This window comes from Elephas maximus, chromosome 17 (assembly GCF_024166365.1).
Source record: "Elephas maximus indicus isolate mEleMax1 chromosome 17, mEleMax1 primary haplotype, whole genome shotgun sequence".
NCBI lineage: Eukaryota > Metazoa > Chordata > Mammalia > Proboscidea > Elephantidae > Elephas > Elephas maximus.
The window spans coordinates 86179223-86194429 of record NC_064835.1 but is presented as its reverse complement, the minus strand read 5'-3'; the positions used below and the strand labels follow the sequence as shown (position 1 = coordinate 86194429).

The window sequence follows — 15207 nt, the reverse complement described above, 5'->3', positions numbered from 1 at the left end:
ACCTAGTAGGTGCTCAATGTTTACCGAGTGAAACTGGGGGATATTTTACACAATTTTAGGTGGCTCCTGGGCTAGGTGTTTTGGTTCCTGACCCAGTGATATCTTGAGGGACGTTTATTTTTACTGTTTGAAGGAAGAGACAATACCTCTTTTTGCTTTTCAAGCTTGAAGCATCTTCCTACAACTTTCTTAGTTTAAGTGGTTGAATGGCTGTTTGTGTTGCATGTTAATTTTACTGTTATGGATTTGAAATCCATCGGGACACATGGCAGTTGGAACGCGACATCTCTCTCTCCGTATGATGGATATGTAAGCGTGCCTTTTTATTTTATTATATCTATATCCATAAAGGAAAAACAGTTTCATTGTAGCTGTCAGCCGGAAAAATTATACATCTTGCTAATGGGAAGAAGCAATGATAACAGCCTCTTGGTTGACACAGATAGTGACAAAATTATATTAGCCACAGACTCAACAGATTGAGAAACATTTCCCCTTGTAAACAGTCCAAGAAACTGCAGTTGGAAGTACAACCATTTAGTGGTTGCTGTATCTGACTTAGTTTCCTGGTCCACACGTTGGAAAACTCCTTGCATTTTAATTTTCCATCCACACTTACATGTACATTTAAATACTAGCCTCTTAAAACACCCCAATGGAAGCGCCCAGTGTTTCGAGCACCTTAGTGTCTGCTACTCTTTATGTATGATCATGTTGGTTGGTTATGACCTCTGAATGCAAATTTCCACCTTATCCTTAAACCCAGTTCTAATCTCCCGCTTTTAGACATGGCTAAAGTTCATGTGGGGGGGCCCCGGTGGCCCAGTGGTTAAGAGTTAGGCTGCTAATCAAGAGGTTGGCAGTTCCAATCCATCAGCTGTTCCTTGGAAACCCTACGGGGCAGTTCTACTCTGTCCTATAGGGTTGCTACGAGTCGGAATCGGCTTGATGGCAGCAGGTAAAGCTCATGCAAACAATTTACACTGCTCAACCCTAACTATAAGTTTTGTTGACCAACTGATGGTACTGCATTGAATGCTCTCCTAGGGGATGGATTACGACCAGGTGGCGAGGGCCAGGAGGAGCTTGTGAGTGGGGCTGAACGGAGTTGCAACAGCCATGGAAAGAAGAGAAAAACATGCGTCCTCCTGCGTCACCCTTAAACTTTTGTACCTCCAATTACCATGGAATGTGTCCATCAAACAAAACAAAACAAAATCATGGATTGGCTCTCAGCTCCAAAATTCTATGCCCTCATTAATTTACCAAAATCCAAGCAGTACTTGAGGACTACAACTTAGTATTCTCATTTCTCAGAGAAGTCTATACAAGTGAACACACAGACCACGTCTGTACTCTGGGTGAAAGTCAGGAATGGAGAAAAGGATGGTAAGAGGGTGATGATCGGATAGTAATCTCTCCTGCACAGTGCTCTAAATTCTCCAGATGCCTTAACAGATATCATCACATTGGATCGTAGAAGAGCCCCATGAGGCAGGTAGGACAGGTGTCATTATCATTATTTTCTGATAAGGAAGCAGGGACTCAGAGACATTTGTTGTTAGCTGTAGTTGAGTCAGCCCCATGGCGACCCCACGCACAACAGAAGGAAACACTGCCCAGACCTGCACCATCCCCGTGTGATTGGTTGTGAAACAGATCCTTGTGATCCATAGGGTTTTCAGTGGCTGACTTCCAGAAGTGGATTGCCTAGATTGCCAGGCCTTTCTTCCTAGCTTTTCTTAGTCTGGAAGCTCTGCTGAAACCTGTTCAGCATCATAGCAACACACAAGCCTCCACTCACAGACGCGTGGTGGCTACGCTTGAGGTGCATTGGCCGGGAACTGAACCTTGGTTTCCTGCATGAAGGCAAGGGTGTTACCACTAAACCACTACTGCCTCATCAGAGACATTTAACAGCCTTTTATTTTCCGTCTTTCAGTAGAGACAGTAGTGTAGAGTCTTGTTTCCTCAGCTGGACTGTAAGCAACTCAGGGCAAATGAGGCAGGAGACAAACTCCGTTCTGCACATTGCTCTACCCCCCGACTTAACATACTGTGCCCATACAGGTGTGCACTGGATGCTAGTCAAACAGCTCAAGTGAAAAACAGGACTCAAGCTGAAGTCTTGAAACCGCATCTTTTGCCTTCCAGGCTTGTCCTTGCCACATCTATTTTCCCCTAAGAGTTTTGTCTTAGCTTTCTAGTGCTGCTGTAATGAGATCGCACAAGGTGGTGGCTTTAAAGCACAGAAATCCTTGTCTCACAGTTTTGGAGGCCAGAAGTCCAAGTCAGGGCGTTGGCTTTATGGGAGGTTCCGTCCTTGTTGGTAGCCCTGGGCAGTCCTTGGCGTTCCTTGGCTTGTAGGAAGTTCCTCAGGTGGTCTCTTCCCCCCTGTGTCTGTCTGTCTGTGTCTGTCTGTCTATGTCTGTACTACCCTTTATAAGGCACCACTCAGAAAAGATTAGGGTTAGGGCCCGACCTACCCCTGCGTGACCTCAATAACATAACAAAAGAAAAACCTGATTTTCAAAGATCAGAAAGGGATTAGGACTTCAACATGTATGTCCGAAGGACATAATTCCATCGACAACAAATCTAAATACTTTTCAGTGCCAATTTATCATTCATCATTTGTCATTCTCAGCCTTTCAGGAGTATTCCAGGATGTTATTTTTATTCACCTTCTTCTCTTGTTTCTTCTCCTTTTAAACTGATGTTGGGAATGGAAGTAATATTTGGGTTTCAGGTCTAGGATTGGATAAAGGATGACGGGATTTTTTTTCCTATATAAGAACTGCATATACTGTTACATAGACTATGACATTTTTGTGGGGGGAAGGCTTTCAGGAGTGAATCACTATTATTCTTTGCCGGTTTTAATTTACCAAAACAGGAATACTTCACTTTCGGTGGCATAAAACTGCCAACAGCCCAGAATACAGGTGTTTAGATACGTCAGGCTCAGTAAAGCCATTTGCTTTCTGACTAAATTTCCTGGATGCCAACTCCATTCACACTGGCTGGTCTACTTGCTGTATTAGACCAGCCCCACCAGGACTCAGAGCTGCATTCAATGTTAGGGCTCCAGTTCCCTCAGAGAGGGGAATATTTAACTTACTGAGTCTTTTGGATTGAATTGTGTCCCCCAAATTTTGTGGCCATGATTCCCAGTATTGTGTGGCTGTCCTCCATTTTGTAATCTGATATAATTATCCTACAGGTTGTCCTAACCTCTATGATGTTAATGAGGCAGGATTAGAAGCAGTTACATTAATGAGGCAGGACACCACCTACAGGATTAGGTTGTATCTTGAGTCTATCTCTTTTGAAATATAAGAGAAAAGCAAGCAGAGGGAGAGGGACCTCATTACCACCAAGCAAGAAGAGCCAGGAGCAGAGTGCATCCTTTGGACCTGGGGTCTCTGCAGTGAGAATCTCCTAGACCAAGGGAAGGTTGATGACAAAGACCTTCCCCCAGAACCCATAGAGGGAGAAAGCTTTCCCCTGGAGCTGGCACCCTGAATTCGAGCTTCTAGCCTCCTAGATGGTGAGAGAATAAATTTCTCTTTATTAAAGCCACCCACTCGTGGTTTTTCTGCTACAGCAGCACTGGATGACTAAGACACCAAGCACGTGATAGGACATGGGCCTCCTACCTGTGGAGTTTTAATTTTATCTTGTCCTTCAACATGTTAACAAAGACTCCATACTTACTTTTTTCAACATGTTAACAAAGACTCCATACTTACATATCATCGAAGACTAGCTTCTGCCTCTTGCAGTCCCTGTGTCCGTTGGAGACGGGAGACCATGGCTCCGTTTGTAGCCGTGACTTGTTGTGGAGGAGAACGTTGTCAGAATTGTTGTGTGCAGCTTTCTAAACAACAAATAACACATGGGTCTTTGAGAAACTGGCCACTTGGCTGACAGATCAGCTCACTGAACAGAATATCTTTTGTTCTATATTATAATCGATGGTGCTTTTTTTGATTAAATAAAGAAAAGTAAATGCATGCATGTTAGGTCTCAACCTGAGGGGTTTTAGGTATGTGGTCCAATAGCATCTTCACACAGTATCAAAAAGGAAGTCTTATTATGCCAACTCTCACAGATGCAGAAACTGAGGCTTGGTAAAGTTAAGTAACTTGCCCAAGCTCAACTAGCTACTGCAGGAGGAGGCCTGAGGTTAGGATTCAGGCCCCTGCTTTTCCCAGTCTGATAGACCATTGGTTCTCCAATGTCACTGGGGATCAGAGTTACTCAAAGGGCTTGTTCAGATACTGATTGCTGGGACCCTCCCTCAGAGTTTCCTGTCCAATAGGTCTGGGTTGGGGCCTGAGAGTCTACATTTCTAATAAGTTCAGGAACCAAGCTTTTGAAAACACTGCACTATATACTCTTCCTTCTCAAAAGAGGCGTCATTCAAGTCACAAATTAACTGGCTCTCATTAGCTGTCTGGGAAGAACATGAAAAACCAAAGGGAAATTAGTAGGAATTATTTAAAATGTGTTAAAAAAAATAAGGAAGACCATTGATCTTTGGAAAAATTAAAAAATCGTATTCCCTGGGGATATTTATTCCTTCTGCAAATATTTACAGAGCACCTATTGTGTTATATTTGGTTAAGAAATGAAAAGTAGCCCTTGTCTCTCAGCCACTCCCCTGTGCTTTCTGTGCTTCTCCTTCATGGGACGGTCTTCAGCTCTCCCTCGGGACCTTCGCACATGCTGTTTCCTCTTCCTGTAACACCCTTGCTGCCTTACATGACCGCTACTTAGAGATATCTTAGATCAAGAGTCAGCAACCTACAGCCTGCGAGCTGGACCTGGCCCTTTTTATAAATAAGGTTTTATTGGAAACCAGTCATGTCCATTCATTCATGTATTCTATGGATGCTTTCACGCTACCATCACAGAGTTGAGTAGTTGTGACAGAGATCGTGTGGCCTGCAAAGCCTGAAACATTATCTGACCCTTTACAGCAGCAGTTCTTACCAGGGGCAATTCAGCAATGTCTAGAGGCATTTTGGGGAGCCCTGGTGGCACAGTGGTTAAAAGCTCAGCTGTTAACCAAAAGGTTTGTGGTTCGAATCCACCAGCTGCTCTTTGGAAACCCTATGGGGCAGATCTACTTTGTCCTACAAGGTTGCTATGAGTCAAAATCAACTCAACCGCAGCTGGTTTTTTTGGTTTAGAGGCATTTTGGGTTGTCATCATGACTTACATGTACGTGGCGGGGGTTTGCTACTGGCATCTAGTGGGTAGAGGCTAGGGATCCTACTAACCATCCTACAATGCACAGGACAGTTTCCCACCACAAAGAATTACCTGGTGCCAAATGCCAATAGTGTTGAGACAGCCCGGTTTACAGAAAAAGTTTGCCAACCCCTGTCTTAGACCAAGACTGTATATTATCCTGCCTTAGATCAAGACTCTACATTATGAGAGCACCTTGTCTTTGGTGCATTCCTTTTTGGCGATTTTTAATTATGGACGTGTGTGCTCCTTTGTCTGAGTCTCTCTCCCTGACTAGACTGTAAGCTTCACGAGAGCACAGAGATCATCGCAGTACCACTGGTGCTTATAATGCCTGGCACATAGTAAGTAGTTGCTCAATAAATATCTATTTAGTGGAAGAAAAAGACTACCTAAAATCTGTAACTGGTTTACAGTTCTCTGTATCATAAATGCTTGTGCTATAAGGATCTAGAACAAAAAATTAAAAAAAAATTGCAACTGTTAGCTTCTCATTCCATGTTTTTCTAATATGGACTTCTCAGATTCTTTCAGGGTGGTGATGTTGTTAGCTGCTGTCGAGTTGGCCCCTGACTCGTGGCGGAGAGGGTTAATTTCCTGATGATGTAGCAGGCACTAGGCACCTGCAGAGTCTTCCATCAACATTTACATCTTTAACTCATGGAATCAGGCATTGAATACTGCCTGTCCCTTCTTTCTCTGCATGGACTTTCCCCATACCTTGGACTCCTCTCACTTCCCGGTCTCACAAGGCCCCACTGGTGGTGGTGGCACAGTGTGACCTGGGAGAGGAACTCAGTGGAGAGTGTGGACTGAAGTAATATTGTCCAGAGGATGAGGGGTGTGAGCCAGTAGCTGTTGGAGAAGAGGGTGGCAGTGAGGAGGAAATGCCGTACACTGACAGTTCCACAGGTGGTGGGTTCTTCAGATATTGTCTCATTTAAATCTTTTTTTTAAATTAATTTTTATTGTGCTTTAAGTGAAAGTTTACAAATCAAGTCAGTTTCTCTTACAAAAACTTATATACACCTTGCTATATATTCCTAATTGCTCTCTCCCTAATGAGAAAGCCCACTCCTTCCCTCCACTCTCTCTTTTCGTGTCCATTCCACCAGCTTCTGACCTCCTCTGCCCTCCCACCTCCCCTCCAGACAGGAGATGCCAACATAGTCTACTTGATCCAAGAAGCCCATTCTTCACCAGGATCATTTTCTATCCCATTGTCCAGTCCAATCCCTGTCTGAAGAATTGGCTTTGGTAATGGTTCCCATTTTGGGCTAACAGAAGGTCTGGGGACCATGACCACCTCATTTAAATCTTATTATCACCATTTTCCAGGCCAAGAAACAGGCTCAGTGAGATTAAGAAACTGGCTCGGAGGTCACATGGTGGCCAAGGTGATGTTCATTAGCAGCTGGGACCACAAAGAGGGGGACATGGGATTGGAACGGATGAAAATCTCTACCAGCAAGGAGAACGAGTAGAACCCAGAACTGCTTTACTTAGATTTTTGTTCCTTGTGTTCTGAAACCATCTGGCACCACAGTGAGAGGGGCAGAAGAGGGTGGCTGAGAACATAGACTGCAGCTCCCTAGCTAGGCTGCCATGAAGAAGTTAAGCCAGTTGTTGTCGAGTTGATTCTGACTGATGGCGATCCCATGTGTACAGAGTAGAGCTGCTCCATAGTGTTTTCAAGGTTGTGGCCTTTCAGAAGCAGACTGCCAGGCCTGTCCTCTGCAGTACTGCTGGGTGGGTTCAAACAACCAACCTTTAGGTTAGCAGTGGAGCACAAATGCCACCTAGGGACCTGGTGGTTAAGGTAGGAGGCCAGATGGGAACCCAAGTTGGCTGCCTTTCCACAGGGGAGTCCAGGGCCCCGGGCATCACTCCTCAGACCCCAGAAAGAAGGAGTGGTGGTGGGGAGCTGCATGTGACCACATTCCTGGTCAACAAGGGCAGAGGGGGAGCCCCACGGATTTGGGCTGGGGATTCAATCCCAGGTATAACCAGGTATAACTCTGCCCTAGGGCATGGACTCTCCAAATAAAGGGTTTGGTTGGTTCAAAACTTCCAGTTTACTTTATCCCAAGATGGTATTACATTGAGTCCTTTTCTTTTCAGGAGGGGAAATAAAATCCTGCAATAAGGCCTCTGCTGAAAAGCAGAAGAGACTTAAAAAACGGCCCGTCCAATTTCTTCTTCCTCAGGCCCTCTGTGGGGAGGGTGAGGACGCTCTCTTTGCCAGGCCTCCCCAGAAGCAGCACTTAGGGATTCTTTGTGAGACCCCAAGCATATGTTTAAACTGTGCTAAGCTAGAGACAAGGAGCCCTGGTAGTGCAACGGTTAAGCTTTCGACTGCTAACTGAAAGGTTGGCAGTTCGAACCCACCCACTGGCTCCTCAGGAGAGAGACCAGAGACCTGCTTCCATAAAGATTACAGCCTAGAAGACCCTATGGGTAGTTCTACTCTGTCACATGGGGTCACTATGAGTGACTTGAGGGCACCCAATAACAATAAGACACTGTAGGTGAATGAAGTAGAGGTGTGTCTCAATGTCATTTTAACTTTGATTGGGAAGGAAGAATATAAACGTACCGCGAGGTCTCCAGTGTGAGAGAGCAGCTGGTTCTCGGCCTTATGCTTTTTGGTGGAGGAGGCAGAAGTGAACAGCCCATTGCCGTTAGGCCTGCTGGATGAGTTTAAGTCCTCGTTGGAGTATTTGTGTTTAGAGGCATCGGAGAGGGGTGAGATGGGTGACCGGAGCATTTTTTCATTTTTATTTATTGGTATTGCCAAGCTGAAAAAGGAAATCACAGTAATGGAACGTCACATGATCGGCACAAAGAAAGCACAATGTATTATTTATGACCCAAGCCTCCCACTGAAAGCCTGCTGGTAGGACAGAGCTTACTGGGAATTATTATACCAGGAAACCACTTCACGGCATTAGCACCACAGCAACAATAAACAAATCGCACTCACTGTTTCTTTTCTCTTCCTACCAGGATGAAAGGTAATTCTGGAGTCAGCACCAAAGTAAATAACTAAGAACAACAATACTTACACTGAATTTTCATCCAAGGATCTGAAAATACCTAACAAACCACTTCTGTTTTCCTAACAAAGCATAAGCAGGAAATAATGGGAAAAAAACCACTTAATGACGATGAACAGGTTCTTCACTTCTAGAAAGACTCTTGGTAACATTTGAGCTTGTACTAATTATACAGAAAATAACAGAATCGCAAAATAAGCTGCAAAACATGACGCCAACTTTTAATTGTTTTGTTTCTGAGTTAACCAGATCGAAATAAATACACAATAGAAAAACTGTCATTAGAAGCTGTATTTTCTGATTCTTAGTTGCTTCTTTTATCTTCCAGGTTACCATATGTGCCTGAATACAATGCTCCCAAAAATGAACCATCAGAGAAGGGGAAGTATTTACATTTGAGTCTTTATAATATACAGCGTATTGTTAGAGCTCCCTCAATTATTTCGGGGGGAAAGAAGTACCATTTGAGGAAGACACATTAGTTTTAAATAAACTCAATGACTGCTAATTTGGGATGCTTCCTTTTTTTATTTTTATTTTATGGGGGTCACCAGGAGCCCTGGTGGCACAGTGGTTAAGCGTTCAGCTGCTATCCAAAAGGTCAGCAGTTCGAATCTACCAGCTGCTCCTTCGAAACCTTATGGGGCAGTTCTACTCTGTCCTATAGGGTCACTATGAGTAAAAATTCACCCCACAGGAAGGGATTTTTTTTTTTTTTTTAATAGAGGTCACCTGGTAGAGTCAGTTAGAAAAGGTAAAGACATTTAATAAAGATTTACTCATTCCTAGGGTTATGATCTCTTAATTGCACTGTTGGTTATCACTGTAAACAAACCATTAAAAGTCACTTCAAAAAGCAATTTTCTCAGTTGGTGGTCACAGTGCAGAAATCACAAACACAGGCCTCTAGAACAAATGGTAAAACCAAGGTTTTATTATTTTTTTAAATTTTTATTGTGTTTTAAGTGAAAGTTTACAAATCAAGTCAGTCTCTCTTATAAAAACTTATATACACCTTGCTACATATTCCCAATTGCTCTCCCCCTAATGAGACAACCCACTCCCTCCCTCCACTCTCTCTTTTCATGTCCATTTTACCAGCTTCTAACCCCCTCTACCCTCTCATCTCCCTTCCAAGGAGGAGATGCCAACATAGTCTCAAGTGTCCACGTGATCCAAGAAGCTCACTCCTCACCAGCATCCCTCTCCAACCCATTGTCCAGTCCAATCCTTGTCTGAAGAGTTGGCTTTGGGAATGGTTCCTGTCCTGGACCAACAGAAGGCCTCGGGGCCATGACCACTGGGGTCTTTCTAGTCTCAGTCAGACCATTAAGTCTGGTTTTTTTACGAGAATTTGGGGTCTGCATCCCACGGCTCTCCTGCTCCCTCAGGGGTTCTCTGATGCGTTTCCTGTCAGGGCAGTCATCGGTTGTAGCCGGGCATCATCTAGCTCTTCTGGTCTCAGGCTGATGTAGTCTCTAGTTTGTGTGGCCCTTTCTGTCTCTTGGGCTCGTAATTACCTTGTGTCCTTGGTGTTCTTCATTCTCCTTTGATCCAGGTGGGTTGAGAACAATTGTTGCATCTTAGATGGCCACTTGCTAGTGTTTGAGACCCCAGATGCCTCTCTCCAAGGTGGGATGCAGAATGTTTTTTTTTTTAAAATTAATTTTTATCAAGCTTCAAGTGAACATTTACCATTCCAATCAGTCTGTCACATGTAGGTTTACATACATCTTACTCCCTTCTCCCACTTGCTCTCCCCCTATTGAGTCAGCCCTTTCAGTCTCTCATTTCGTGCCAATTTTGCCATCTTCCCTCTCTATCTTCCCATCCCCCCTCCAGTCAAGAGTTGCCAACACACACTCCACTGTCCACCTAATTTAATTGGCTCACTCTTCATCAGTGTCTCTCTCCCCCCCGCTGACCAGTCCTTTTCATGCCTGATGAGTTGTCTTTGGGGATGGTTCCTGTCCTGTGCCATCAGAAGTTCTGGGGAGCATTGTCTCTGGGATTCCTCTAGTTGCATTCATATCATTAGGTATGGTCTTTTTATGAGAATCTGGGGTCTGTATCCCATTGGCCTCCTGCTCCCTCAGGAGTTGTCTGTTGTGCTCCCTAGCAGGGCAGACATCGGTTGTGGCCAGGCACCAACTAGTTCTTCTGGTCTCAGGATAATGTAGGTCTCAGGTTCATGTGGCCCTTTCTGTCTCTTGGGTTCTTAGTTGTCATGTGGCCTTGGTGTTCTTCCTTTGCCTTTGCTCCAGGTGGGTTGAGACCAATTGATGTATCTTAGATGGCCGCTTGTTGGCATTTAGGACCCCAGGTGTCACAATTCAAAGTGGGATGCAGAATGTTTTCATAATAGAATTATTTTGCCCGTTGACTTAGAAGTCTCCTCAAACCATGTTCCCCAGACCCCAGCCCCTGCTCCGCTGACCTTTGAAGCTTTCATTTTATCCCGGAAACCTCTTTGCTTTTAGTCCAGTCCAATTAGGCTGACCTTCCTTGTATTGTATGTTGTCTTTCCCTTCACCCAAAGCAGTTCTTATCTACTGATTGATCAATAAAAAACCCTCTCCCTCTCTCCCTCCCTTTGTAACCACAAAAGTATGTGTTCTTCTCCATTTTTTCTATTTCTCAAGATCTTATAATAGTGGTCTTATTACAATATTTGTCCTTTTGCCTCTGACTAATTTCGCTCAGCATAATGTCTTCCAGATTCCTCCATGTTATGAAATGTTTCAGAGATTCGTCACTGTTCTTTATCGATGCGTAGTATTCCATTGTGTGAATATACCACAATTTATTTACCCGTTCATCCGTTGACGGACATCTTGGTTGCTTCCAGCTTTTTGCTATTGTAAACAGAGCTGCAATAAACATGGGTGTGCATATGTCTGTTTGTGTGAAGGCTCTTGTATCTCTAGGGTATATTCCCAGGAGTGGGATTTCTGGGTTGTATGGTAGTTCTATTTCTAACTGTTTAAGATAACGCCAGATGGATTTCCAAAGTGGTTGTACCATTTTACAATCCCACCAGCAGTGTATGAGAGTTCCAATCTCTCTGCAGCCTCTTCAACATTTATTATTTTGTGTTTTTTGGATTAATGCCAGCCTTCCTGGTGTGAGATGGAATCTCATCGTAGTTTTAATTTGCATTTCTCTAATGGCTAATGATCGGGAGCATTTTCTCATGTATCTGTTGGCTGCCTGAATATCTTCTTTAGTGAAATGTGTGTTCATATCCTTTGCCCACTTCTTGATTGGGTTGTTTGTCTTTTTGTGGTTGAGTTTTGACAGAATCATGTAGATTTTAGAGATCAGGCGCTGGTCGGAGATGTCATAGCTGGATATTCTTTCCCAGTCTGTAGGTGGTCTTTTTACTCTTTTGGTGAAGTCTTTAGATGAGCATAGGTGTTTGATTTTTAGGAGCTCCCAGTTATCTGGTTTCTCTTCATCATTTTTGGTAATGTTTTGTATTCTGTTTATGCCCTGTATTAGGGCTCCTAGGGTTGTCCCTATTTTTTCTTCCATGATCTTTATCGTTTTAGTCTTTATGTTTAGGTCTTTGATCCACTTGGAGTTAGTTTTTGTGCATGGTGTGAGGTATGGGTCCTGTTTCATTCTTTTGCAAATGGATATCCAGTTATGCCAGCACCATTTGTTAAAAAGACTATCATTTCCCCAATTGACTGACACTGGTCCTTTGTCAAATATCAGCTGCTCATACGTGGATGGATTTATATCTGGGTTCTCAATTCTGTTCCATTGGTCTATGTGCCTGTTGTTGTACCAGTACCGGGCTGTTTTGACTACTGTGGCTGTATAATAGGTTCTAAAATCAGGTAGAGTGAGGCCTCCCACTTTCTTCTTCTTTTTCAGTAATGCTTTTCTTATCCTGGGCTTCTTTCCCTTCCATATGAAATTGGTGATTTGTTTCTCTATCCCCTTAAAATATGACATCGGAATTTGGATCGGAAGTGCGTTATATGTAGAGATGGCTTTTGGTAGAATAGACATTTTTACTATGTTAAGTCTTCCTATCCATGAGCAGGGTATGTTTTTCCACTTAAGTATGTCCTTTTGAATTTCTTGTAGCAGAGTTTTATAGTTTTCTTTGTATGGGTCTTTTACATCCTTGGTAAGATTTATTCCTAAGTATCTTATCTTCTTGGGGGCTACTGTGAATGGTATTGATTTGGTTATTTCCTCTTCGGTGTTCTTTTTGTTGATGTAGAGGAATCCAAGTGATTTTTGTATGTTTATTTTATAACCTGAGACTCTGCCAAACTCTTCTATTAGTTTCAGTAGTTTTCTGGAGGATTCCTTAGGGTTTTCCATGTATACGATCATGTCATCTACAAATAGTGATAGCTTTACCTCCTCCTTGCCAATCTGGATACCCTTTATTTCTTTGTCTAGCCTAATTGCCCTGGCTAGGACTTCAAGTACGATGTTGAATAAGAGTGGTGATAAAGGGCATCCTTGTCTGGTTCCTGTTCTCAGGGGAAATGCTTTCAGGTTCTCTCCATTTAGAGTGATATTGGCTGTTGGCTTTGCATAGATGCCCTTTATTATGTTGAGGAATTTTCCTTCGATTCCTATTTTGGTAAAAGTTTTCATCATAAATGGGTGTTGAACTTTGTCAAATGCCTTTTCTGCATCAATTGATAAGATCACGTGGTTTTTATCTTTTGTTTTATTTATGTGATGGATTACATTAATGGTTTTTCTGATATTAAACCAGCCTTGCATACCTGGTATAAATCCCACTTGATCATGGTGAATTATTTTTTTGATGTGTTGTTGGATTCTATTGGCTAGAATTTTGTTGAGGATTTTTGCATCTATGTTCATGAGGGATATAGGTCTAAAATTTTCTTTTTTTGTAATGTCTTTACCTGGTTTTGGTATCAGGGAGATGGTGGCTTCATAGAATGAGTTGGGTAGTATTCCGTCATTTTCTATGCTTTGGAATACCTTCAGTAGTAGTGGTGTTAACTCTTTTCTGAAAGTTTGGTAGAACTCTGCAGTGAAGCCGTCTGGGCCAGGACTTTTTTTTGTTGGAAGTTTTTTGATTACCGTTTCAATCTCTTTTTTTGTTATGGGTCTATTTAGTTGTTCTACTTCTGAATGTGTTAGTTTAGGTAGGTAGTATTTTTCCAAGAATTTATCCATTTCTTCTAGGTTTTCAAATTTGTTAGAGTACAATTTTATGTAGTAATCTGAAATGATTCTTTTAATTTCATTTGGCTCTGTTGTGATGTGGTCCTTCTCGTTTCTTATTTGGGTTATTTGTTTCCTTTCCTGTATTTCTTTAGTCAGTCTAGCCAATGGTTTATCAATTTTGTTAATTTTTTCAAAAAACCAGCTTTTGGCTTTGTTAATTTTTTCAATTGTTTTTCTGTTCTCTAATTCATTTAGTTCAGCTCTAATTTTTATTATTTGTTTTCTTCTGGTGCCTGATGGGTTCTTTTGTTGCTCACTTTCTATTTGTTCAAGTTGTCGGGACAGTTCTCTGCTTTTGGCTCTTTCTTCTTTTTGTATGTGTGCATTTATCGATATAAATTGGCCTCTGAGCACTGCTTTTGCTGTGTCCCAGAGGTTTTGATAGGAAGTATTTTCATTCTCGTTGCTTTCTAAGAATTTCCTTATTCCCTCCTTGATGTCTTCTATAACCCAGTCTTTTTTCAGGAGGGTATTGTTCATTTTCCAAGTATTTGATTTCTTTTCCCTAGTTTTTCTGTTATTGATTTCTAGTTTTATTGCCTTGTGGTCTGAGAAGATGCTTTGTAATATTTAGATGTTTTGGACTCTGCAAAGGTTTGTTTTATGACCTAATATGTGGTCTATTCTAGAGAATGTTCCATGTGCGCTAGAAAAAAAAGTATACTTTGCAGCAGTTGGGTGGAGAGTTCTGTATAAGTCAATGAGGTCAAGTTGGTTGATTGTTGTAAGTAGGTCTTCCGTGTCTCTATTGAGCTTCTTACTGGATGTCCTGTCCTTCTCCGAAAGTGGTGTGTTGAAGTCTCCTACTATAATTGTGGAGGTGTCTATCTCGCTTTTCAATTCTGTTAAAATTTGATTTATGTATCTTGCAGCCCTGTCATTGGGTGCATAAATATTTAATATGGTTATGTCTTCCTGATCAATTGTCCCTTTTATCATTATATAGTGTCCTTCTTTATCCTTTGTGGCGGATTTAAGTCTAAAGTCTATTTTGTCAGAAATTAATATTGCTACCCCTCTTCTTTTTTGCTTATTGTTTGCTTGATATATTTTTTTCCATCCTTTGAGTTTTAGTTTGTTTGTGTCTCTAAGTCTAAGGTGTGTCTCTTGTAGGCAGCATATAGATGGATCGTGTTTCTTTATCCAGTCCGTGACTCTCTGTCTCTGTATTGGTGCATTTAGTCCATTTACATTCAGCGTAATTATAGATAAATAAGTTTTTAGTGTTGTCATTTTGATGCCTTTTCATCTGTGTTGTTGGCAATTTCATTTTTCCACATACTTTTTTGTGCTGAGACGTTTTTCTTAGTAAATTGTGAGATCCTCATTTTCATAGTGTTTGACTTTATGTTAGTTGAGTCGTTACGTTTTTCTTGGCTTTTATCTTGAGTTATGGAGTTATTATACCTTTTTGTGGTTACCTTATTATTTACCCCTATTTTTCTAAGTAAAAACCTAACTTGTATCGTTCTATATCGCCTTGTATCACTCTCCATCTGGCAGTTCAATGCCTCCTATATTTAGTCCCTCTTTTTGATTATTGTGATCGTTTATGTATTGATTTCCATGATTTCCTGTTATGTGTATTATTTTGTTTATTTATTTATTTTTTAGAATTAATCTTACTTTGTTTGTTTTTGTGCTTTCCCTATTTGAGTTGCGT

General features: G+C 41.9%; 1 protein-coding gene across 15 annotated transcripts in view; it reads right to left on the bottom strand.

Moving 5' to 3' along the window:
• AFF3 (ALF transcription elongation factor 3) overlaps positions 1–15207 on the bottom strand; it is a 685346-nt gene that overhangs the window by 36797 nt on the left and 633342 nt on the right. For all 15 annotated transcript variants that reach the window (XM_049856158.1, XM_049856156.1, XM_049856165.1 and 12 more), the window contains 2 exons: positions 7856–8057; positions 3753–3880 (listed from right to left, as the gene is read on the bottom strand). In XM_049856158.1, coding sequence (XP_049712115.1) covers positions 3753–3880; positions 7856–8057 — 330 coding nt within the window. The remainder of the gene's footprint in view (positions 1–3752; positions 3881–7855; positions 8058–15207) is intronic.